The sequence below is a fragment of the Paramormyrops kingsleyae genome, chromosome 18 (genome assembly GCF_048594095.1).
Source record: "Paramormyrops kingsleyae isolate MSU_618 chromosome 18, PKINGS_0.4, whole genome shotgun sequence".
NCBI lineage: Eukaryota > Metazoa > Chordata > Actinopteri > Osteoglossiformes > Mormyridae > Paramormyrops > Paramormyrops kingsleyae.
In genome coordinates, this window is record NC_132814.1 from 10,474,237 (window position 1) to 10,501,678 (window position 27,442).

General features: G+C 40.8%; 1 protein-coding gene across 1 annotated transcript in view; it reads right to left on the reverse strand.

Annotated features, from left to right (window-relative positions):
• The window catches only part of LOC111837966 (nectin 1b-like), a 147,610-nt gene that overhangs the window by 16,475 nt on the left and 103,693 nt on the right, over window positions 1-27,442 (reverse strand). The window contains exon 7 of the mRNA XM_072702450.1: window positions 26,430-26,577. Coding sequence (XP_072558551.1) covers window positions 26,430-26,577 — 148 coding nt within the window. The remainder of the gene's footprint in view (window positions 1-26,429; window positions 26,578-27,442) is intronic.

Below are 27,442 nucleotides of genomic sequence, written 5' to 3' on the forward strand. Positions count from 1 at the left end.
AAAGCAGTAACATACAGTAGAAGCAAATAATGTTTGGCATTTCAAGTCCAGAAAGTACAAATCCAAACCAAGATTTACTTTCTACCAACTACTTGAGTACTTTGTGACTGTGACTCCTTATACAAAACAAAATGTTGGTCTGGATTTGTAGCTTCTGGAGACGAAATTCCCGACACTGGAAGCAAATAGCTGAAGCTGCCCGCAATGCCAGCATGACACGAAAGGGAAAGTTAGCAATATTACCGACGTATTGCAAGTTCTATCAAAACTATACCGAATGTTTTTTTTTTTTAAACGGTTGCCAAAAATATTGAAAACAAAGCACTCAGAACTTCAAACAAACAAACAAATAATACAAATTATAGTTTAAAATATAAAGTCTTCCTTGTGTGAGAAATAGGTGTTCCAGGAATGAACATCTGCTGTTTTCAAGCAGATCAGTATCCAAAAAATACACTCAGAACCAGCTGGCTCCGCAGCACAGATGAATGCCTGCAACTCTGTTGTGTGAAACTGTCTGTTGTGTGAGAGCCATAGACTTGTTTGGTATCTCAGTGAAAATGTGAAAATGAAGTGTCCTGGCCCCTTAAATGCTGCTGCGCATTGCCGTTAAATCTGCTGGCTGTCATACCTCACTGTGCCCTTGCTGCCGGCCACCGTTGTTGTCTATTTATTACAGAAAGGCAGAAAAATGCAAATATCAAGTCTATTAGGGGCTGCTTTGGAACTGCTATTTAATGGCCCAGTAGAAATGACAAAAATGGTTGTAGAGGCAAGGGTCAAGCCGTTGGGTTGATTCCTTTTGGCTGTGGAAAGCTGTGGAAGTACAAAAGGTCTGTGCTAGCAGTTCTGAGAATGAGGAGAAGAAGTAGTTCCAACAAAGAGGAGAAGAAGTACTGTAGTTAACACCAGTGTACAAGTTCTTCAAAATCCTGAGTCAGTCACTCAAATGTGCATTAAAGTGGAAAAGCTCACTAGCTCCGGGAAGAAGTATGAGTAATATAATAATATAATAATGAATAATTATTATTAAACTATTACTATTACTATCATTTTGGTAACTTGAGGGGGCACCAATACTTACTAGCAACCTGGTTACTACTGCAATACAAATCATGGAAAAATATAGTAGCTACTTGAAATAAAAGATCACAATTCACAAGTCACAATTCATTAATGAACAAACATGAGATCAGTATTTTGCTGCCGTTATCATTTGTTCCTTCATCAGTTTACAAAAGTTTACAGAATAAACAGATATAGAAATATAGTAATGCCTGATATAAAAGATGCATCACGATTCATTAATGATGAACAAACATGAAATCAGTATGTAACTAAGACTTAGTTTGTGATTAATTAATACATAAGTAATAGCCTAATACTAGATTATTTGTGCCCCCTCAAGTAGTGTTACTATTATTATTATTCTAATTATTATACTATACTAATATAATAATGCAGTATAGTAAGTATTTCTTTGTCAATGGCTTTACAGCAGATTTCATGGCTTTCATCTCCCTGTCATGGAAATAAATGACTCTGCTAAACACAAAAACAAGACGGATGGTGAGCTTTCATCGCTAACCTGTCTGACCAGCTCTCCCACTGCTTTGAAATGGTCTTCCCTGGTTTGGTGCCATTGACTATGCAAACTGCTGCAAGAAGCTTCTATTGCCTTATGAATCCAACGAATCCCAAAATACACCACAGCTAACTGGTAACGTCCAAAGGTGTCACATGAAACTCGACATTATTCAACAGAAACATTTTTGAATTTTTATGCAAAAAGGGCATGGTGTCATGTAATGCAATTACCAGGGCTGTTATTGCATTACCATTTGAATAAACAGGCAAAAACATGGCAATATGAACTGCAATCCAATAGGTTTTTTTAATATTTTTATTTTTAAAGTAATTTGAAATTAATTAAGCATTGCATTGCCATTTTTCATATGGAATTGCCAATACAAAAATATACCTTCAAATTGCATGCAAATTGCATGCATATTGAATTGACAATTGTAAAATGAACTGCCATTTGAATAAAGAAGCAAAAAAACATGGCAATATGAAATGCAATTCAATAACATTTTCTTCTAATTTTTATTCAAAAGAATTAGAAATTAAGAACTGCATTTCCACATTGCATATTGAATTGCCAATTGCAAAATGAAATTGCACATTGCATGGTCAAATTGCATACTGAATTGCCAACTGCACAATGAAATTGCACATTGAATTGCCAATCACAAAATTTGCCATTTGGATTTTGATACTAAATATCCATATATAATATCACTTGTATTTATGCTTCCCAGTTCACAATATGAAAAACAGGGATCAATCACCAAGTGAAATTCTCTTAGCTAAAAAGCATTTCAGCAACTGGTAGTGCAGAATTTTCAGCCAGAACACGACAATTAGTCTTTTGTATAAAGGATACATTGAATGAATGTTGCATTTATATATCACTTCAAGACACCCAAAGCGCTTTACAGAACCAACGGGGAACGTCATTAACCACCCCCCACTGTGTAGCACCCCGGATGATGCAACAGCAGCCATTCTGCGCCAGTATGCCTACCACACTGTAGCTAAGGTGGTGACAGGGCAGGAGAGAATTCACCAGTTAGACATAATGGATGATTAGGAGGCCAGATTAGAAAAAAAAAAAAAAGTAATATGCTCTCCATGACAGCAAGCTTGGCAGTGAAGGGCAGCCACCTGTTGGGGCACCCAGGGAGCTGGGGGTTAAGGGCCTTAATCAAGGGCCCACAGACATGCTGAGGCTGGGCTTGAACCAGCGACCTTCCGATCATGGAGGCTTTGCCCACCAGACCACATGCTGCCCCCAAAAGGGACAACAGGGAACCACCCTTCTCTTTGGAAAGATGCCCAGGGGTCTTTTATGAGCTCAGAGAGTCAGGACCTTAGTTTTACGTCTCATCCAAAGGACGGCACCATTTTTATAGCACAGTGTCCCCATCACTGCACTGGGGCATTGAAATCCGTGCAAAACACAGGATGGTGCCCCTTGCTGGCCACACCAGCATCCCTTCCAGCAGCAACCCAGCTTTCCTGGTTAGTTTCCCAGCCAAGTACTGGCCAGGCCCAAACCTGCCTAGCTTCAGATGAGTTACGAAGTCAGATCTGCAGGTGGTATGTTTGCCAACATTGCCACACAACTACTATAATTGCAACATTAAGCACAGAGATCGACTAGAATGACAGGGATAACCCTTTGCTCTAGTGTTATTTAAAACTACATTAGGAAGAAAATGCTTTTGATGCTGTAAGACAGGATGGGGGTTTGTGGATATCGCAGTCTGGGCTCTCGATTCCCATCCCCAGCTTTGTTTTGACGTCTGTTTCCCTGTGTTATAGAATGAGGCAGGATGGGGGTTTGTGGATATCGCAGGCTGGGCTGTCGATTCCCATCCCCTGCTTTGTTTTGTCGTCTGTTTCCCGTGTGTGTTAGGATGAGGCAGGTGATTTTGTTTTTGTTCTTTCACACTATTTCGCCAAACCGATATCCAATCCCATAACAACACAAAGGCCATATTCATCCCTCCTACACCTACCTTACCCATGAAGAAAATCTATCAGAATTCTTTTCCAGACTTAAAGAACTTATAAAACATTCATCTTTGACCCTTGTTTCAATACTTTTCCTACTGACAGGCTAAAACCGAGCTAAAATGTTGACTGTCTGGCAGGGAGCTGGGAGGGAGCAAAAACGTGGACAATCTGTGAGTCCCCAAGGACCGGGTTAGCTTAAACTATTACGGTTGTATACTTTTAAAAGCTGCACTCCCATGATACAAACATATTTTAAGCTCATAATTACACAACAGTTATCGTGTTCATATATAAAATAAACCTCACATGAAGCCAAACTGGCATCAATACTGTATATCTCTCCCTGCTGTTTGTCCGGAGGGTCTCATTATTCAACAACATGATCTTTCCACTGGGCTGAATTGCACTGCCAGTTCTGACACGAGTGTTCCTATTAACATTTTCATTCATGCTGATCATTTCCACTCTGCGCTGCTTTGTCTCCAGAGAATGAGTGCATGATTAAAAAAATAAAAAATGCTGAGAGATACTGATGGCATCTTTGTTATTTTCACATCAGCACATCCAACTATCAAATACAATTAGCGAATGATAGATAAACGGTGTTTTTATTCCAAGTTCTTCCCTTTCCGTGTCTTACCTTGAAATGTTCATCTTTTTAACACTGATTTTTTAGTTCTTGTATTCAAAAACAAAAGCTATCAAAACAGCGTGTGTGTGTGTGTGTGTGGGGGGGGGGGGTCACATATACACTACATTGTGGAGACCAAATGTCCCCAAAATGCGATAAAAAAACAGTTATTTTGACGTTTGGGAAGAATTGTTGCAGCCCCCACAAGGGGAAATTCAATTTGATAAAAATCTGTGACTGCAATCAAAAATCTTCTGCCAAAAGACTTGTTTTCCGTTTAGTTATTTATGGTTAAGGTTAGGGCTGGGTAGGGGTTAAGGTCGTCATTGTTGGGATTAGGGTTTTTCTCATAGAAATGAATGGACGGTCCCCTTCAAGATAGGAGTATAAACATGTGTATGTGTGTGTGTGTGTGTGTGTTGAGGGACAGCATTGCTTTGATGCATTTCTCTTGTAGACATTAGAGGTCTCTTCCAGTTGTGGCTTCAGTCATGCCTGACTGACTGGATGCTCTTGCTAAGGATTCTTCCAGGTGCCAGAAGAGGATAAATTAAGACATGATGGAGAAAAGTTTTCACATGAATAATATGAAAAACATATGAGACTTTGCTCCAGGATGACAGTTCTGCACAAGTGACAGTTTTACTGCATGCTCTTAAAAAGCATTACTACCAGTTTCTGGTGCAAAAAAAATACATTTACAATTAACATTTCAATATAAGTAAGTTTGGAGACCTAAGCTGGGTGCATCTCTCTGATGCACTGTAAATGATTTATTATAATAAATTAACAACTATCATACATTAACAGCTACTATGGAAATACACTAATTGTCTGTGACTCCAGACACTGCAACTAGCTTATCCATTGCTTCAAGGAGCGCCTGAGTGAGACTCGATGCTGTTGTAAATATCGAGTCTCCCAGAGATACAGAAAAAGTAAAGGAAGGTTAAAAAATAAATGCATAAAAGTTGAAGGCACTGTGTTGCATTGTGTAATCATACATTTACAATGGCCCTCTACAAAATTAAATTATCAGGCTTGCCCAAGTTGCCAAGTCACTTAAAGCACTTTTCCTGAGTGCAGTCTTGGCCCTATAGCTCAGATCATGATTTGAGTCTGAGCTGTGTTGTCTATTGATTGTGACCAGGATTCCGGCAGCCGCGGAATAAATAGCAACATTCATCCCGTTCCAGGAGATTGCTCTCTTCAAGGCGTGATTTCTTAATTGGTCTACTGTGCCCAGGAGAGTGAGCTTCTGCATGTCCTAATAAACCACATTTAATAACAATGGCAGCATACTTAGGTTCTATTATATAATGTTATTTTAGAATTTAAATCATTGGTACTTCCCATGTTGCTAATTACAGAAGTGGTTAACCACAGTGTCTGGAATGGTAGCTTAGTGATTAGTACTACAGTCTTACACCACAACGGTTGATTTTTCAAGCCTTGCTTTTATCTCTTTGCATGTACTGTTCATGTTACCTCCATTAACCATATTTTAGGATAAGGCAGGATGGGGGTTTGTGGATAGCGCAGGCTGGGCTGTCGATTCCCATCCCCTGCTGTTTCCCGTGTGTGTTATAACACATTTAATAACAATGGCAGCATACTTAGGTTCTATTATATAATGTTATTTTAGAATTTAAATCATTGGTACTTCCCATGTTCCTAATTACAGAAGTGGTTAACCACAGTGTCTGGAATGGTAGCTTAGTGATTAGTACTACAGTCTTACACCACAACGGTTGATATTTCAAGCCTTGCTTTTATCTCTTTGCATGTACTGTTCATGTTACCTCCATTAACCATATTTTGAAACAGCTGAAAGCATGCAGCTATGGGAATAATGTGTGGTTCTGTGTTTGGGTGTCTGTATCGCCATGGTTTAGCGTCCCATCTAGGGCGTTCTGCTACCTCGCGGCTATCGGCTGACATCCAGCTGGGCCACACCTATACACAAAGTAAATAAAAGTCCAGCATTGATCAGATCCACTGTACTTCATAATGTAGCATCGGTTGTTCACTGTATTGTCATTTTATTAAAGACCAAAATAAATGATGCCTATATACCAGCCCCATAAAAGTGTTTCACTCCACCGTGTCCACCAGCTGACTCTTTCACAGTTTTTGACGCTGCTCTCAAAACAGAATGTGAAAGTGTTTTCTTTCTCTTAATACACAATCTAAATCTATTTAGCCAATGGTCCATTAAAAAAGAAGCCTGACAACCATTGAAAGTGTGCTTAAAATCTGGACAGATCCTAATTTTAAGGTATTAGTCTTCAACAAAATAAACAAATATTGGCAAGTTGCGATATTTTTGACATGAGCCATTTACCGATGATTTAAAGCAAAATGAACCAATTCACACTGATTCCTCACCTTCTCCCTCCATCAAATTACCCCGTAAGATGCTAACTGAATTGATTTGACTTTATATATGAATTCTGGGATTCTGTGCAACGTCATGACCAATGTCACGAAGTTGCTTACATCCAGGAAGGAACACTATTGGAGTCTACCTAAAATCTTAAATAGAGCCCTAATTTTAACCCACGATAAAATAGGCCTGTATCGATACAAATGGTGTTGTGTCATCCTATGTTTCGTTTTGAAAATGATCGTTGTCTCCCAGAAACTTTCCTTTTTTGCGTTGTAGCTCACTTCTGTGAATTGTGTTATGAGAAGATTTGCAGCATTTTTTAATCTGCTTGTGTTTTCAAAATTTGTGTTTCCTGAATTTGCAGAGCGTTGACACCACACTACGTAGAACCATTATCAAGTGGAGGCCATCTGTACATGTGTTTTACATATATTCCAAAAAAAAAAAAAAAACAACACAATGATTACCGCCCTGCAACACACTGGTGTGGAACAACCACACACACTGCTTTGAGTTTTTCATTCATACAGTATATCATATTAGCAATGGAATACTGTAATCTTTATCCTAAAAAATTAAATTGGTACAGAAAAAACATTTTCTTCATTAAAACACTGAATATTTGGTGAGACAACATGAACATAAACATGACAATAAAGGAGCTAAGCTTAACAAATGGAGAAACGCAGGACAATAGCCCAGGGCGCTACATTACGGGCCTGCTGACTGGTGGGAAGCATAACAGAGTCCGTGAAAGAAGAAAACATTCAGAACATATATACATATACATATATATATATATATATATATATATATATACACTGCCCGGCCAAAAAAAAAGTTGCCATTTGATTTTATTTGTTGGACTGCCTTTAGTTTGATTATGATGCACATTTCTCATGGCATTGTTTCCACAAGCTTATGCAACATGTCACCCTTTATTTTCATCCAGATTTGCATTCATTTCTCACCGAGATCCTGTATTGATAAGTGAGTTGAACCTCCATAAAGCCTCCTTCAGCACATCCCAAAGACCTTCAATGAGGTTAAGGTCACAACTCTGTGGTGACCAAGTCATGAGTGAAAATGATTCCTCATGCTACCTGAACCAGTCTTTGACAATTTGAACCCAATGAATCTTGATTTTCCTGTCCTGGAATATGCCCATGCCAACAGGAAAGAAAAAAAATCCATTGATGATGGATGGAGGTGTAACTCAGCTGACTTTACTTTATTGCTGTAATAATGATCCAGTCATTGGCTCCTAAGTATTTGCTGATATAAATTCAAATGGCGACTTTTTTTTTGGCCGGGCAGTGTGTGTGTGTGTGTATGTGTGTGTATATATAATCATGCCAAAGAATCATACTATTGTGTGAGCCTAGCCTAGCATGAAACATTAACCTATCACTGGTTGAGGGAGGCAGATTCGATCAGCTTTGTCATTAAAGTTCGCTGGGAAGTTGATGGAGTTTGTGATTTTCGAACAGTGATACGGCTTGTCAATCAGCCAGAAATGAGGAATCGGACTTGGTCATTAAAGGGGATTCACCTTTTCATTCATGAGTCACTTCGCTGAACTATTGCCTTGGCATCAGTTCCCTGCTCAAAGTTTAATTTTCTTTCCAACCTTTGATTTTTTTAGAGGACCTAAATACGAGTAGTTCTCTGAGAACAATTTTGCTTTATTTTTGCTTCAGTTTTAAGAAGATCCCACTCCATGTTGGTAGGTAAAAATGTTTTAGTCTCCTCTGACCAAAAAAAAAAAAAAAACTTGGACCACATCGTAATTTCATTACACTCCTGTTCTTTCGTAAACTTCTGGTGGTCTTTCTTGAGTAATGCTTATGGTCTTTTGTTCTTTCTTATGGAAGGCTGGATCTATATGTGTAACCAAAATAAATATGAATAACTGTAATGTAACTCTAACTATAATGTGTATGAAATAATATGGTTTTATAAAGAAAAGGATTCATTTGTATTTTGCATATTTTTTTAAAAATACCTTTAAAACAACAGAAACAGAGCTCAATGAGCAACGAAAATTATTAGACATGGATGTTTTGTGTGAAAAGTACAATTATATGAAAATGACCATGACATTATGCATAAAATTATATATAAGCAAAGTTAAATTATTATAAAACTGGACATATGATATGATCTATAAAAATCATATTCCTTGTCAGTACATCACCAATTTTATAAAAGAGTGAAAAAAAATCAATAGTAAGTAATTTAAATTGATTTTCCATCCATCTTCTAAACACCTATCCTGGTTGCGGTCACAGAGGGCCATAAAGCCCTAACAGCTCTGCCAAGCACAGAGCACAAGGCTGGTGTCTATCCTAGAATGCCAGCCCATCGCAGACACACACCACAGGCTAGTTACAGACCCAGTCGGCCTATCTGCTCTCCCCAGGGCAAATATACACAACATGGAGGTGTGACTCACACTCTCTGCGCTGGTGTGACACAGCAGTACAAGTGCTGAGCCACCAAGCATGTGTCAGCAAATCAAAGTGCCACTGACTATCCACCACCATCCATCCATCCATCCCTCCCTCAATCCATCCATCCCTCCCTCAATCCATCCATCTATCCATCCATTCATTATCCATATCCACCTGTCCCAGAGGCTGTGAATGCAAGCAGGGAACAACCCAGGATGGAGAGACCACCACCACACATTATTACTATTATCATTATTATTATTATTGTTGTTGTTACTATTTTTTATTATTATCAATAATAATAATAATAATCATCTTGTTGTTGCACAATGATTTTCATGATTTTCTACTCATATTTTTAAATGTGTTATGTTATTGTCTTAACCTAACAATCACATACAGACACACACATGTACGCACACATGCACACACAATCTTTTCGGTGATAGAAGGCTGTAGACATTGTAAGTCTCAAGGCCTATAATGAAACTAGTAAGACACACACACCATAATGTCCATTTGGGTTGACAAAAATTGCATTTACGAACTTCTCCCTGAATATTTTTCTTTATGTTACTGACGGGTAATAATAAAAAAATGTAAACACCCTAACTTCCACATGAATTAGAGACAAAAAGCCATGGTGAATGTTAGCTCCACCCCCCCCCCCCCCCCCACCCCAAAGCGTGTCCCGGCGCCTCACCTGGCCCCCCGACACTCTGCCTGGCCTCCTGTCTGCTCTTTGGAGGGAGTTTCCTGGTGGGGAGGGCTTCCTGTTCACTTGCCTTTCATTGTGTTTTTCTCCTTCTGCCCCCCCTTTTGCTGACCGCACCATGTCCGCCTCAGAGGCCCCCGCTGCCCATGTGTCCCCAAGCAGCAAAATGCGTCTCTTTGTCTGCCCTACCTGCCTCTTTCCTTTGCCCCCCCCTCGCCTTGGCCGCCCCTGGGGCCACATACCACGGTCTGTCTGCCCTTTTCTCTGCTCTGCTGTACCACAGTGTCACAGTGTGCTTCCAACTCTCTGTCCTCCGCTGTGTTTTTCCTCTGCACTATAGCCCCCCCCCCCTCTCTCCTAGCAGATCCTCTCAGGTCCTGATGTCAATACTTACTTTCTCCTCCCTGCTTGAACACATCGACCCCACTGCCTCTCAAATGTGTGCCATTGAATCCTTGTTCTCCTCAGACACCCCTGAAGTTCCGCTCTTCGAGTTCTGCACTGCATTCTATTGTTACACCTAGGTGAGGTGATCTATTCCCTGTTATTTCTCACTGAGAGGTTAATGATTACCGTGCTGATGGGACTGATGACAGCTTCATTTTTTTGGGTGGGGGCTATTAGTCACCATAAATCAGTGTTTCCCAGCCCCGCCCTCGGAGACCCCCAGCAGGTCCACATTTATGCTCCCTTCTTGGGGCCCCCAGATTGTCCACGTTTTTGCTCCCTGCCAGACAGTCCACATTTTAGCTCAGTTTTAGCCTGTCAGTAGGGAAAGTATTGAAACAAGGGTCAAAGATGAATGTTTTATAAGTTCTTTAAGTCTGGAAAAGAATTCTGATAGATTTTCTTCATGGATAAGGTAGGTGTAGGAGGGATGAATATGGCCTTTGTGTTGTTATGGGATTGGATATCGGTTTGGCGAAATAGTGTGAAAGAACAAAAACAAAATCACCTGCCTCATCCTAACACACACGGGAAACAGACGACAAAACAAAGCAGGGGATGGGAATCGACAGCCCAGACCGGGACGTCCACATCTCCTCGTCTTGCAGTATCATAAACATATTTTTTTCTAATGTAGATTTACATAAAACTAGAACAAGGGTTGTTATCCCAAGAACGTCTGCAGGTCCTCGAGCACAACATTGGCAAACACAGGCCATAAATTATTTTTCACCAACACCATGACAAACTCTGACGGGCATTGTGATAAAAATGCAATTTTCACCATGGACACGGTATTTAAAAACGTGGATGCAGGACCTTCCTTCAGTGCAGTTGACTATGCTGAAGTGTTCCAAGGCTCGAAGGTCTTGTGGTTTGTGGTTCCACCCATGCCTCTCACCATTACACTCAGCCAGTAAGAATTTGACCCACTGCCCCTGCAGATTATGCTGTGCATAGTACATTTATATAGCTCAATTTTATTCAAAGGAAGTAATCAAATGTGCAGTATTTTTTAACAACATATGCTTCCTTTAGTAATGCTACATGATTAGTACGTTTTCATACAACCCCCAGAATAACATTTATGAAGTGGAACAAAGACTTGAAAATTAACCTGTCACATTCCAAACTGCGGCACTAGCATGTAGTACACGTTCTGTCATGGCTTATTGTCTAGTAGCCGCAATGCCATCAGTCTCCATTGTACACCAGTCTGTTTTGACACATTATTAATGAAAGAATGAAATGCTTCTCAGTCATCCCTCCCAACTCGCCTTCCTCTGTGTTCAGAATCGATGCACTGGGCGCAGCCTTACGCATAAATAGCCACTGAATTATTCCACCATAAACTAGACTAAATGATTGATACAACTTTCTAGACACTATGTGGCTTTGAAAAGCAAAACATGACATGTGATTTCAAAGCAATGTCTCCCAAACTTAATTAAAGACACTTCATCCATTTCAGTGGCATTGCTAATGCACTGCCTGGCCAAAAAAATAGTCACCATTTGATTTTATATCAGCAAATACTTAAGAGCCAATGACTGGATCATTATTACAGCTCAGCAACATTATGCAGCAATAAAGTGAAGTCAGCTGAGTATCTGAATCTACTGAATGCCCAGGTTACACCTACATCTATAATCAATGGATTTTTTTCTTCCCTGTTGGCATTGGCATATTCCAGGACAAGAATGCCAAGATTCATTGGGTTCGAATTGTTAAAGAGCGGTTCAGGGAGCATGAGGAGTCATTTTCATGCATAACTTGGTCACCACAGAGTTGTGACCTTAACCTCATTGAGGGTCTTTGGGATGTTGCATAAGCCTGTGGAAACGATGCCATGACAAATGTGCGCCGTAATCAAAGCTAAAGGCGGTCCAACGAAAAATTCAAATGGCGCCTTTTTTTTTTGGCCGGGCAGAGTATTTCTGCAGGACACTGATATTAGCCTGTTACTGAGAATTTAGGATACACTTTCAGAAGGATTTGCAATGTTTTTGAAAATAAACCCCCCATATGTATTATGCCTTGTTGATATCTAATCAAAATCTCTCTAGCAAAAAGACCATTTTGTGTCTCCAGCATTGCCAGCGGCATTTGCATACAGCTTGACATTCTCTATTTTAAATCCATCATCTCCACCTGTTACCCCGCGCTGGGCTGTACTTCGGGCCCCCTCAGAGATCTGAGTCTTCTTGCATGTGCATAATCCCACAAGGTCACTCCTTCATTCCATATCTCCTCTGTCACACAGTTATCCAATTGAATCCATCTTGATTTATATTGCTCGGAGGAATAATTTCTCCGGTACAGCACTACATCTGTCTCACCCTTTCTTTCGACGGCTGCTTATTTGTGCCACCGGACATACGGACTCTGCTCCATCTCCAGGATTCAAAGGCGATTACAAATAGCTCAGAACCTCTGACACTCTCAGCCAGGCACAAAAAACACCCTGCGATCACGGCACCCATAAATCTCCTTCTGCGATCAGTCATTGTGAAAAACCTTTTAATGCCATGTGTTTTTTTTTTCTTTAATACAACAACTTAGCGCAGCTACACTCCTCCTCCCAGCCCTTGCTCCTCCATGTGGGCTTCTGAAAATGACCCCCTACCCCCCAATAAGTACTACACAATCTTCACACAATGTCATACTCAGAGGCATTAAGTTCAGGTCCGGAAAGTACAAATCCAGACCAAAGTTTTGTGTCAAACAACCAGTTGAATATAAAGAGTCACAGTCACAGAGTCCTCAGCTCTTTGCTTGAAACAAAATCTTTGTACTTTCTGGACCTGAACTCTCCCCCTCTGAACTCTTCGTATACTTCTATATATATCTATACATCTAACAGGAGATACATACTTTATTCGTATGCAGTTTAACAAACTTTTCACTGGTTTAGATTATACAAACACAATCCACCGATAACAATATCAGTGAATGGACATTGATATAAAGACTTGCATAAATTCCATTCACAATAGTTATTAAAACCAACACTGTTCAACCTTGAACTAGTTTCATTTATTCTGATTAGACATAATTTTCAAATGTTTATTTCCATATGACATCGCTGGGTCTTTCTCAGCATAAAACCTCGTGTCCTTAAAGACTGGCTTTGATCTTGAAGCAGAGCCACAGAGTAAATATCTTGTCCTGTGTACTTTAACTGAAACTCCTTTTTTCCCATAAGTAAACACAAATATTCACTCACAGTTTTACACAAATACCTGTAAAGCATACTACAGAGAAAAATAGGGGGGAAAATGTGCACAGTCTCTAAGGTGCTTCATGACCTGTCACAGTTATTATATAAAAAAAAAAAAAAAAAACAACATACGCAGCAAGCATCTGCTGAGCAAACCCATGGTGTGAGATCTGAATGGGCTGAATGCGTTTAAAAGCAGAACTGCTTAGTAATTCAAATTTGAGAGCACAGTATTCAGATTATCGATAGCAAGACTCCCACAATTAAACAACTGGATCTGGTCGTACTTAGAATAAAGAATCTGCTTTGTGAAATGAATCTGAGCAAAGAACCATGACTTGTAGCATCTCCCAGGGCTCAATCTTCATAGCTGCAATTCAAGACCTACATCCCAGGTCAAATCCTGTACTATAACTAAATATTCAACCACAGTTATGCAGATCAAAATCTACTTAACAATCTCGAAAAATCAACTAACGACCCATAGATTCTGTAGTCAGTGCAACGCAACTACCTGCAATAAAATAAGGCTAAAACATAAGAAGATTCAAGGTGATGGCTCACGTAGACTCTAGAGTTCTAAAGTAAAAAAAATTAGACTTTTATCATTTCAGGAACATAAGAATCAGGGGTATTTTACCCAAACAGGACACAGAGTAACTCATCCACGCTGCTAGCAGGATGGAGAATGTCAGCTGTTTCCTTACTGGCCTTCCCAAAAATACCAATACACAGCTGTACCTCAGCTTCAGCTACTGCTGAATCGCACACCTCTCCTACTGTCAGCTCCTTACATTGCCTTTTATAATTAGCTACAGAATTGTTCTTAAAGTCACACTATTTGGATATTAATCAGTTACAGGCTCGAAAGCAAAATGCATATCAGACATTCTTTTTTAAGTCTACATCCACAGCTCTTTGCCTTTGATGACTTTCTCAGGTTAAGCACTGCACTTCTCTTATTTTTCCATTATCTTTATTCTATATTTATTTATTACTTCTATTTGAGCTATGTTTAACCGCCCAGTTTAAATTTTTCTTTTCTGTTAATTGGATTTTAATGGACTGTTTAAATTGGGATGTTAAATTGTTCTGTATTTTATTTTGTTCTTTGAGTTACCTCTGTGTATGAGAGATGCTGTGAAAATAAACTTGCTTCACCTTGCATATGGTGTCCGGCTACTCAATTGTCTACCTCCTCTACCAATTTGTACTGTATGCTATGGGGACACGTCAGAATAGTGAAAGCCTTAAGCAGCTAATAGAAAGTACACGGTAAGCACTACCCATGCAAAGTTTGACTTATTTCCTGCTTTTATTACATTACATCACCCCTTACATTAAATAAAACAAAAAAATACAGATGATTTTGCCGGACCATCACCAACTATTATGATTAGTCTTTGTACGGCCACAGAACATTGCTGGTAATATATTAATTATAAAATGTAATAGAAAACATATAATATATTTTTTAATTGTTCACTTCACATCCAAAACAGAATATTTTAATACTAAAGAAATTCATTGAACACGAAAAAACCATGTCATTTAAAGGTTTTTCACATAATCATAATCAGAACAACTGTAGGACTAGATGATACAGCGGAATTAACAATAACATGCATGAGCAAGAAACATTTGTAACATTTGAATGGGATGCAATTCTGTTGTAGGGCACACATTCAGATTCTATGGGCTATTTGCACACCTCACTTCACCCAAGTGCAAGCTTTGCGGACATTAGGAGGAAACTGGAGGTGCTGAGAGAGGAACTTACGACATGGGGTGGGGGGGGAGGGGTACAGGCAATGCCCATTTGCTCAGTTTAAAAAGAAATAGTTTTATTCAACTGAAACTAAATGTTAAAATATATGTTAATGAAATTACAGTACAGGCAATTGCTGTAAGGTTCGATGTCATTTATTAAGCAAAATGCAAGGAGAGCAGTTCCAGACAGAAAACTACCCTGGAAAGCATTTTCCACTGGATGAAACCATGCAGGCGCAAAACCTCCTCAGAAATCAGTTATAAGCAGGCGGGATCAGGGAGAGACGGAGAGCCTCTGAACAAAAGGCTAATGTGTGTCATAGCCTTTATTAACGCCATGTTGGCGGGGTCACTTAAAAGCCAAGTAACTCGCAGCAGGTTAGCTTGAACGCCTCACTTTTTCCTTTGGTCCATCAAAAAAGGGCACAGAAGACCATGCTAATCTCTTAACAAGAGAAATTAAGGTTAAATATACATAGGACTGGTATTTTCAGCGTGAGTAGCATACAAGTTTCAGGTTCGGAACGAGCTCCTTCTTAGCCTAAATGACTAAGTACTATTAGGGATGTGACCGTCACGAACATCCTGAATCATTTGAATAACTCTTCGGCACAAACGAAGGGAACAGAGTCATATTTCAGAACTGTCCTTTCGATCATTTAAAAAAATTTCAGCGACTGCATGTGAATAAGGAAAAGGAGGCAGTTAGAACAGGGGGCGCTATGGCGATAAACCATTCAAAGGCAGAATGAGCATCGCACGTTGCATCTCCTCACAGATCAAAGTAAGAGAGAGATTTTCACAGAAATTTAACTGCCCCCTACCGAAAAAAGAATGATGAGATGTTCTTCTGAATGGCTCTTAAAGAGGAATGGAGCCATCAGATCCATCTCTTTCCAAAGAGCTGTGATTCCCATCACTGGTTATTTTACAGTGTACTTGTACCCAAGGAAATATGGCCTAGCACTGTGCCCTAGGCAAAGACAGACTACTTGCGGAAAACGAAAGGCAAAAATGTTTAATGCTGTGAACCGAAGCTCATACGGCAATAAAGGGGCATAGTCAGAAAAAAGGGGGAAGGTCAATAGTACAAAGCCAAAAGACATACATGAAGTCACAAAAGTTCAGAAAATGTACAAAAAAGAGCAGACAAAGCCATCAGGCAAAAGGACTGGGCAGCCCCAGGAGCACAAAGACAAGACAAAGGTCAAAGCACAACATGGCAGTGCTACAGTAACCACTCAAATGCAGGACAAAACACTGGCAACCTCACAAGGAAGGGTTGGGAGGAACAGGGCAAACAGGGTGAGGAAAACAAGACACAGCTGGATACAATGAAACAATCAAAGTTAACGAGGGAACAGGAAAAGGTGGGTAACAATATGGGGAACAGGAAGTGGACCCAAAGGCTTCTGGGAACTGGAGTCCGCTATACACAGGCCATGACACAAATTATAAATAATGTGGCAGGGAATGCATGATTTGAAAGCTTCTTGTCCCTCATTTGTCTATTTTTTGTATCAGCAATCATGACGCAGGCACTGCTTTATCTCACTGCTGTTAATAGACAATGGGTAAGTGAAATTGAAATTTTATCATATAAAGTATTGATCCCCTGGGTCAATACACTACCACTGGCAGCAGTACAGCCTGCATTCAGTCTCTATTAATTATATACATTGTGATGAAGTAATATTTGCACTTTCCTGGACAATGGGCCCAAGCTGCTAAATTAAATGAGTTGGGGACCAGCGATATGAACCGCTGTTTTGGTAGATAAGGAGCCACTGTTTCGGTAGATTAAGAAACACTGTTTCGGTAGATTAGGAAACACTGTTTCGGTTGACTAGGAACCACTGTTTTGGTAGACTAGGTAACACTGTTTTGGTAGACTAGGAGCCACTGTTTCGGTAGATTAGGAAACACTTTTTCGGTAGACAAGGAGCCACAGTTTCGGTACATTAGGAAACACTGTTTCGGTAGACTAGGAGCCACTGCTTCAGTAGATTAGGAGCCACTGTTTTGGTAGACGAGGATCCACTGCTTCGGTAGACTAGGAAACACTGTTTCGGTCGACTAGGAACCACTGCTTCGGTAGACTAGGAAACACTGTTTCGGTCGACTAGGAAACACTGTTTCGGTCGACTAGGAACCACTGTTTTGGTAGACTAGGAGATACTGTTTCAGTTGACTAAGAGCCACTGTTTCGGTAGACTAGGAGCCACTGGAAGATTGGAAAAAGGTTGCCTTGTGAGATGAGTCTTAATTTCTGCTGCGACATTCAGATGGTAGGGTCAGAATTTGGTGTAAGCAACATGAAAACATGGATACATTCTGCCTCTTATTCAGGCTGCTGGTCGTGGTGTAATGGTGTGGGGGATATTTTCCTGGCACACTTTAGGCCCTTTAGTACCCATTGAACATCGTTTAAATGCCACTGCCTACCTGCGTATTGTTGCTGACCATGTCCATCCCTTTATGACCACAGTGTTCCGAGCTTCTATTGGCTACTTCCAGCAAGATAACACACCATGTCACAAAGCTCAAATCATCACAAACTGGTTTCTTAAACATGATGATGTTCTCAAATGGCCTCCAGTCACCAGATATCAGTCCAATAGATCAGCTATGGGATGTGGAGGAAAGGGAGATTCACATCATGAAGGTGCAGCTAACAAATCTGCAGTAACTGCATGATGCTGTCATGGACCAACATGGACCAAAGTTTCTGAGGAATGTTTCAAGCACTTTGTTGGATCTATGCCATGAAGAAATAAGGCAGTTCTGAAGGTAAAAGGGGGGTCCAATCCAGTACTAGCAAGGCGCACCTAGTTAAGTTGCCAACGATTGTACTTTTTATTGTCCTGGCTGTGCCCTTCGAATCAATTTCCTGTTCAATACTTCATCCACAGTTTTCTGACTTTGCTAACAGAGAAGCACAGGTGATCTTCTCATCAATCTTCACCAGACTGGCTGTCCCTGCTGCTGTGAAGCAGCACCACGGCATGAGGCTTTCGCTGCCATACTTGCTGTATGTTGCATGAACAGTACCACATTAGCTATTAGCTAAGTTCTCCCCAAACGAGCTTGATGGGCCAAATGGCCTCCTCTCGTTTGTAAATTTCTTATGTTCTTACATATGTTTCCTAAGTTCACTAAAACAGAAACATCTACTTTACTCTCATGCAGCTAGATATTTTCCTGACACAAATCAGCAGTATCTTCTACGCTTTGTGAGCTCCTTTGTGTACGCTAGGTGTTCCTCCTTCTCAAACTTCTTCTGCTTGTGGAATGCTGCGGAGATTGTTGAAATGAGCCTCGCAATGGCTTCTCCAAACATTTGCTTCCTTCCAGTTCCTACTTGTAGGTGGGCAACACAATTTATTTAATATTGGGGTTTCAGATTTTTTTTTCCATCTTTCTACAATGGATAATGATGAGCTTGTGGCTTCACTCAGATTTGTATTCCTCTATAATCAGATCCATGATATGAAATGCTTATTTGACGCTACCCCCTGTTCTGCGTGTGTGCAGTGGGAACTGCCTGTTCTGTGTGTGTGAGGTGCTGCCTGTTCTGTGTGTGTGCAGTTTGAGCCTCCTGTTCTGTGTGTGTGCGGTGCCGTCTGTTCTGTGTGTGTGCGGTGCCGTCTATTCTGTGTGTGAGGTGCTGCCTGTTCTGTATGTGTGCGGTGCCACCTATGCGGTGCCGCATGTTCTGTGTTTGTGCAGTGGGAGCCTCCTGTTCTGTGTTTGTGCGATGCATCTGTTCTGTGTGGTGCCACCTGTTCTGTGACTGTGAGGTGCTGCCTGTTCTGTATGTGTGCGGTGCCACATGTTCTGTGTGTGTGTGTGGTGCTGTCTGTTCTGTGCAGTGCCACCTGATGTGTGTGTGTGCGGTGCTGCCTGTGCAGTGCCGCATGTTCTATGTGTGTGTGGTGGGAGCTGCCTGTTCTATGTGTGTGTGGTGGGAGCTGCCTGTTCTGTGTGTGCGGTGTTTGCAGATACTCCCATATTCTCTCACTGTTGCACTGGCTTCCTGCAGCAGTCTGTAGAAATGCAGTGAGATTAATTGTCTCCATATAGGGTGTGTATGTGCCTTTCACTGCCTCCCTCCCCCATGATTCTGATCAGGATAAGTGGCTAGAGGATGAATTAACATAATATATAATATTATTATCCCATTCATTATTGGTTTCCCACTCAACAGAATGAATCGATACCAATCAAAGACGGCTGTACACCAGCAGAGACCACCTCCAGCCCGCCATTTCTCATGGCGTTAGAAGTTAGCTAACATCCATCGAGGAAGGCACTACTGGCGGGATTCCAACCGCGACTCTCTAAGTGGCCGTTTTTATTGCGACCTGTGATTTTATTCTGCTAAATTATGAACTATGTTACTGTCATAAACTACTGTCTTGCATGTTGATATATTGCTTGCAGGTTTTACACAACTATACACTGTTAGTCCACAAGCAAGGGCATAAGAGTCTTTGATATTGGGGGGTGACACAACTTCACAATTCAAATGCAAAGGTCTATTTATTGGGGGAGGGGGGGTAAATGAAGCCAAATTAAACATTGGGATTTACACATCTCCATGGTTCCCTTGGTCTGTATGAAGTGTATGTTACATGCTATAGTTGGCTTGTCTGCATGTTCTGTGTGTGCCGTCTGTTCTGTGCCGCATGTTCTGTGTGTGTGCGGTGCCATCTGTTCTGTGTGTGTGCGGTGCCGCATGTTCTGTGTGTGTGCGGTGGGAGCCTCCTGTTCTGTGTGTGTGAGGTGCTGCCTGTTCTGTAAACATTGGGGTTTACACATCTCTGTGGTTCCCTAGGTCTGCTGGGTCTGTATGAAGTGTATGTTAAATGCTATAGTTGGCTTGTCTCAATCACAATATCTATTAGTTTCTCGCAGCTTGTCACAGGTTGCCGTAATTTTGCAGTAATTAAAATATTGATGAGGCTCCAATGACTGCTTCTTTAATTTAAGTGCAAGTTACTTAATAATTATTCTGTCTTTATAAAACAAGCAATATATAGTAACTTTTTGCTGAATGTAATTATTTGTTCTACAAAGAGCCAAATGGAATTTCTTGAAATTTGTTAGAAGAATGAAAAAAAGTAAAATTTCTGTTGAAATATCAGTCATGTAATATTTTGCATAACAATCTATAATCGATATATCAACCAAACACTCATTGCTTTGCAGGCAGCCATTTGAAGACATTTTAATTTGCCAAAAAGATTTAGTATAAAAAGTGAAGTTGGGTGACTGCAATGTTCATTTTGAAAATGTAGCCATACAGTAGTTATCTGGCATATTACCTTTCAATTTAAATTAAGAAATTTTATTCCAGATAGATCTTGTCATTCTTTTGATCTGATACTAGAATTTTATTAACTATACTACTATTGCTATAATTTTGAATCCTTTTTGGCTATAAAGTGCCGTTTACCAAAATTACATTCAATCTCATATGAGAAGTTATACATCCAAGTGGTTTTCACAATTTCATTATATAAAAACAGAAACATATTGTCAATGCTATAAATGGTAATGGACTTGATATAATGATGCTTCCAAAACTAATAAATATGAAATCTACGTTTCATGAGTTGCCTTTGTAATTCACTATAATGTCTTAATATGGAATAAGAGCTATTTGGACAGGATGTTGATCTCGGGCTTTTGTATTCCTCGGTACATACAGGCAGACATCACAGTAGCATACAATGACATTTCCAGAGCAGAGGTGTTCAAATACACGTGCGTAATAAATATGACCCACTATTTACGCACAATCACCTATGCAACACAGAGCTGCAGTCATACATTTAACAAAAACAAAAAGCAAAGTGTGATATGAAATTTGCAGAAAAAAATAGGAACACGCATATCAATCAGTAACATCCTTCAATAAAAGATAATAATGATCTGTATGCTCCCCCTGACTCAACAATCTCCTGTTTTGTTGTCTTACCCCAGGGTGTAAATTCAACTTTATTTTTATCCTTTTTGTAATTAAAAACAAACCATGCAGTAATAATTGAAACATTTCATAAAAGTTTAGTCATTCACTTATTTTCTGAACTCTCAATCTATAATATATAGTCAGTGCCCATGAAGTCTTACAGCTCCTTATAGCTACACTTTATTATCAGCCTAATCAATGTGAGAGCCGGCTTTTACACTAATACATCAATGAGGATTTAATTAGGCTTATTGAGTCACTTTGACAAATATTTTAAAAGATGGGATAACATCTTGTGACGTAGATGATGACATTTAATTAGGAACTACATTGACTATATTGCCTAAAGCATTTGTATAGAATATATTGTGTATTATATATAAATCTGCTTGTTAATGTCTTGTGTGTTAATTGATCTGTCACGTACATGCAAAATAAATACCAACCGATGAAGCAAAGGCAGTAATTATGGTACTCGACTGCTTTAGTGAAAGATCCTAAGTGGTTTTGGTAAGTTGCAAACGTACTAAATGGAGATACCTACAGAGGCATTATTGAGAAAGATGGTTGCCCAGATATGACCCTAAACAGGGAGGACATGGTGGTGCTGTGAGGCTCAGTGGGTTTGGACGCTGCGTCTTTGATCAGAAGGGCATGGATTCACATCCCAAGGCTGCCAAAGTGATGTCACCATTAGGCCCTTGAGCGAAGCCCTTAACCCCCAGTTGTTCCAGGGACCAACTGACTCTGCTTTGGTTTGTTACTTTGGATAAAAGCATCAGCTATATAAAGGAAATATAAATGGCATGTTGTCTGTTCAAATCAGGAACCGTGTATAACAAAGGTCATGCTGAAAGACGAGGCTGCTTTTGAGTACCACATGGTCAGTGACTGACTTTATGATGACATGGTCTGTTTACAGTTAAACATTTTGGAAGTATAATCTAATCACCACTTAGTGGTAAGCTGAATTTCGAGCACAGGGCAAAAGCCAGATAGATCTGGTAAGATCAGGAGAACGGTTTAGCTTTTAGAACATCTGGTGGGAATATCTAAGAAACGCTTAACTGTCATGTCCAGAAGACCTTCTTTTTAGTGAGGCTAGAGGTATTGAGTCTATGAATCAGTTAGTACTATTCCATCTTGATTTTTGATTTGTGGACTAATTGATTTGCTATGTACAGCTAAATGAAAGGTTGTGTGACTGTGCTGAAACAGTCTTTAGAACATAAGAAATTTACAAACGAGGAGGCCGTTCGGCCCATCAAGCACATTTGGGGAGTTGTTAAAAACTAATCTAGCTCTTATTTAAAGGAACTCAGGGTTTTAGCTTGCGCTATACTAGCAGGAAGACTAATTTCCATGCATAGCCATGGGTTCTACTATTTAAACTAATATTGAAATAGCCACTTGGCTGAACAGCATCCAGACCTGTTAGAATCTTATATACCTGGATCATGTCCCCCCTTAGTCTCCTTTGCTCGAGGCTAAACAGATTCAGCTCAGCTAACCTCTCCTCATAAGACATTCCTCTAAGACCAGGAATCATTTTCGTAGCTCTACGTTGCACCCTTTCCAAGGCAACCCTTTCTTATGGTTAATAGGCTTAGTGAAGGTGAGAGATCTAGTATCATGGAAAAATGGGAAGTCATGCAGGGGTTCGGGGTACCAGGGTGGACACAACACGTGCTTCATCATGAATGGAGTGAAAGCTGTATCCTCATCCTCATATTTGTGAGCTCCTGTAACTTTCATAGAACAGCCAAAATCCAGTAACAGCCAAAATAGGAATGCTGATGAGATGAGTGACAGTAAGGGGGTGGAGCTATGAGTGACAGTAAGGGGGTGGAGCTATGAGTGACTGTAAGGGGGTGGAGCTATGAGTGACAGTAAGGGGGTGGCACTATGAGTGACAGTAAGGGGGTGGAGCTATGAGTGACAGTAAGGGGGTGGCACTATAAGTGACAGTAAGGGGGTGGAGCGATGAGTGACAGTAAGGGGGTGGCGCTATGAGTGACAGTAAGGGGGTGGAGCTATGAGTGACAGTAAGGGGGTGGCACTATGAGTGACAGTAAGGGGGTGGAGCGATGAGTGACAGTAAGGGGGCGGCGCTATGAGTGACAGTAAGGGGGTGGAGCGATGAGTGACAGTAAGGGGGTGGAGCGATGAGTGACAGTAAGGGGGTGGCACTATGAGTGACAGTAAGGGGGTGGCACTATGAGTGACAGTAAGGGGGTGGAGCTATGAGTGACAGTAAGGGGGCGGCGCGATGAGTGACAGTAAGGGGGCGGAGCGATGAGTGACAGTAAGGGGGCGGAGCGATGAGTGACAGTAAGGGGGCGGCACTATGAGTGACAGTAAGGGGGTGGAGCTATGAGTGACAGTAAGGGGGTGGCACTATGAGTGACAGTAAGGGGGTGGAGCGATGAGTGACAGTAAGGGGGTGGAGCTATGAGTGACAGTAAGGGGGCGGCGCTATGAGTGACAGTAAGGGGGTGCAGCGATGAGTGACAGTAAGGGGGTGGAGCGATGAGTGACAGTAAGGGGGTGGAGCGATGAGTGACAGTAAGGGGGTGCAGCGATGAGTGACAGTAAGGGGGTGGAGCTATGAGTGACAGTAAGGGGGTGGAGCTATGAGTGACAGTAAGGGGGCGGCGCTATGAGTGACAGTAAGGGGGTGCAGCGAGGAGTGACAGTAAGGGGGTGGAGCGATGAGTGACAGTAAGGGGGTGGAGCGATGAGTGACAGTAAGGGGGTGGCACTATGAGTGACAGTAAGGGGGTGGAGCTATGAGTGACAGTAAGGGGGTGGAGCGATGAGTGACAGTAAGGGGGTGGCACTATGAGTGACAGTAAGGGGGTGGAGCGATGAGTGACAGTAAGGGGGTGGCACTATGAGTGACAGTAAGGGGGTGGAGCGATGAGTGACAGTAAGGGGGCGGCGCTATGAGTGACAGTAAGGGGGTGGAGCGATGAGTGACAGTAAGGGGGTGGAGCTATGAGTGACAGTAAGGGGGTGGAGCGATGAGTGACAGTAAGGGGGCGGCGCTTTGAGTGACAGTAAGGGGGTGGAGCGATGAGTGACACCCAGGCCCACTTAGACTGACAGCTGGAAATACATGGAAAAATAATAATAATTATATATAAATATAATTTGTTTTATTATTTTTTTTTTTTTCAAAGTATTACAATATTACAATGTAATAATATTAAAAATGAAATAAAAAATTCATTAATTACATTTGAATGTGAACTGTTTTGGGAATTATTAGAATTATGTATTTTTATTAATAACAATAATAATAATAACTTCCTGTCTTACATTTGTTTACTGACATTGCGTTAGTCATTCTGTGTGATTTCGCAACTTCTCATGCAAACCTTATGGCTGAACAGGTATCACTGACCCACTGGGAAAAAAAACACATATGAGGGAGAATGAAAAAGGAGGAAATTAAGCGTGTTTAAGAAAACATGCTGCAATGAGCTTCACTCAGACCCAGCCAGATGCAACCTATCAGGTTCTCAATCAGGTTCTGTATCCGCCACTAGACAGTAATGGGGATAAATAATGAGGGGTGACTGAAGATTGAGGCTCTGATCGCTAGCGGCTGAAATGAGGGTCCGGTGCTGGGAGCCTGGGCTGATACTTTCAAAGTGAGCAAAGTCAGCTGATGTGGTTGCTCATGGTGCTTATTATGGCAAATCCCTCGCCAGCATCCTGCCATGGGTTAGACCTACGATGCTGGAGGGATGTTATCTCCCACTGGGTTGGGGAATCCCAGGAAACCCCCCAGGTGGAGAGGTTTTCCGTGGTGAAGGGGAATTCTGGGATGCCCTTCTAAGCTATTTGCCAATGCATCCCTCAAAAGAAAAAAAAAGGTATAACTGTTTCTTTAACGATGCAGTTAGTAAACGTTATATTTGTCACAATTAAAATAGGCGTGAGGTGGCCATTTCTATTGAACTGGCAGCATTGTTTGACGGGGAGTAGAGAGTTTGGGGATATAATACATGCATTCCCTTGGGGGTTGGGGCTTTTCTGCCAGAAAACTCTATAGAACAATAATTCTGGGGAAAAAGTGAGAAGTTGGATGTGATGTAATGTCAGTATGAAGAGATTAGAGAATTCAGCTGAACGGAAATAGAGTTTTCTTTATGAGAGATTATATGAACGAGCGAAGATCACCAAATACATGTGCGAATTGTTTCGTGCTGAAGTGGCTTCACTTATGCAACTTCATATCTGATGAAACTCATCCACTAGTCATGAGCAGACAAGGTTCTGCCACAAAATGAGGATTCTAATCAAATAACTTTATTTGTTAAATTACACATTATATAATAAAGTGGAATATGGTATAAATTATGGAGAACTGTTATCCATATTTCAGACTAGTTTGCATTTCCCGTTCAAAATGGTAGTTAAAAAAAAGTCAAGAATTTATCTGTAAAATTCAAGTCAAAAAAGCTATTCAATATCAATAAAATTCCATTTGTAAACTTATATATGGATTATATATAAAGTAATATATGGCCTTACGTCACACTAAAAGGTTCATGGCAGCACACAAGATTGCTGTTGCTGATTGGATGAATTAAATTATGCATGTTATCACTGACATGCTAAGTGTCTCTAGGACGTGCTCGAGTAGCAACCATCAAAACAACCGCTTAGAAGTCTCAAACAATGTATCTTAGAACCCACAGTTAAACCACTTTAAGCAACAGTGTTACACATTTCACACTCAGTACATTTAACTAAATACATATATAAGTTGTAGTTATATAATTTCAGTTTTAGGTTCTCCAGTATAATTTTTAGTTGCAAGAAAACGTTAACTGTGCAGAGATCTTTCATTGCCCTTGATGAGCACTGAGCAGGAATTGATTTCGCTGATTATGTAAATTCGGTAATACATACGAAATAAAAAGCTTAAAATCGTATATGATAAGTTGGTGAAATATTTGGACACTAAATCACCTTCATGTTAGACTATCCAGCTTAGCAAAAATCAAGTAATCCTCCATAAATAGTGTACAGTTACTGACCATTATCAGCCTTCAGTGGTATCTGTATAATGTTTGAGTTATAACTGCTTTGTAATGAAACAGACTCTGCTTAAATTCCTTTGTCATGTGTGTAGCACCTCAGCTGTTGTTGAGAGAAGCAGCCCATTGGCACTGGTGTGTTTCTGGCACGTTATCTTCACCTCAAAGGACTGCTGGTGGGACCAGAGGAAACTTACAGGTCATTATCCCTCTCTGTGCGCGTCTTCTGCTGGTGCCGACAGACGACAAACACGGCGATGGCCACTCCGGCAATTAGTCCTGCAGCCACTACGCCTCCCACAATGCCGATGGTCTCCCCAGATACACCCTGTGGCAGAGGCTTATCTGCAGAGGAGGAGGAACATAATAGAAGATTTTAGAAGTGTTCAGCCTACTATATATTCTTATAAAGAGATATCATATTGTTTTTTAATTATGTTTTTGTCAGCATGTCGCTGGGATGCTGTGGGAGATGTGTCATTTCGGTCATATAATAATGAAACATAATGTTAATTATCACTCCTACGCTGATGACTAAAGTTAATTGCTTTCGTAAAGACACTGATGAGTAAAAACTTTTTGTCGCTCGATGAGGAGCCAAGAGCATTGGATGGGCTTGTTATGTCTGCGCTCTGCTCTGAGGGTCTGAACACCCTCTTCAGCAGATGAGCTGGTAATCATGGCGTCATCTTGGATACGAGCCTTCTGTTCAAATCGCATATGGATACAGCGTCGAAGGCGTGCTCCCTGCAGCTGCGTAACATTTCTAACATGCATGACGTTTCCATACTATTCAAGACGCTGACAAACTACTACAGTACATGACTACTGCAGTGTTCTATTATCCGGGAGTGCACATCACAAACACATCATCACACACATCGCAGACTAAACACCTTGCAGCCTCTTTAAAACACAGCAGCTCATTTTGTCATCTAGAGCAGGAAATATAAACACATAATCCCTGCACAAAGTTCCCTGCACCGACATCCTGTTTGTTTCAGGACTGACTTCAAAATGTTCCTTATATTTAAGGCACTCAAAGGTCAACAACCTGCCTACGTAACAGAACTGTCTCATGTTTACAAGCCATGCACTCCGATCACAGAATGCAGGTTTACTTGTCATCCCAGTAACAGTTGACATCAAAGCCTTCACCTACAGTACAAGGCCCTTATATTACAGAACAGTCTGCCAGCTCTGGTTTTTT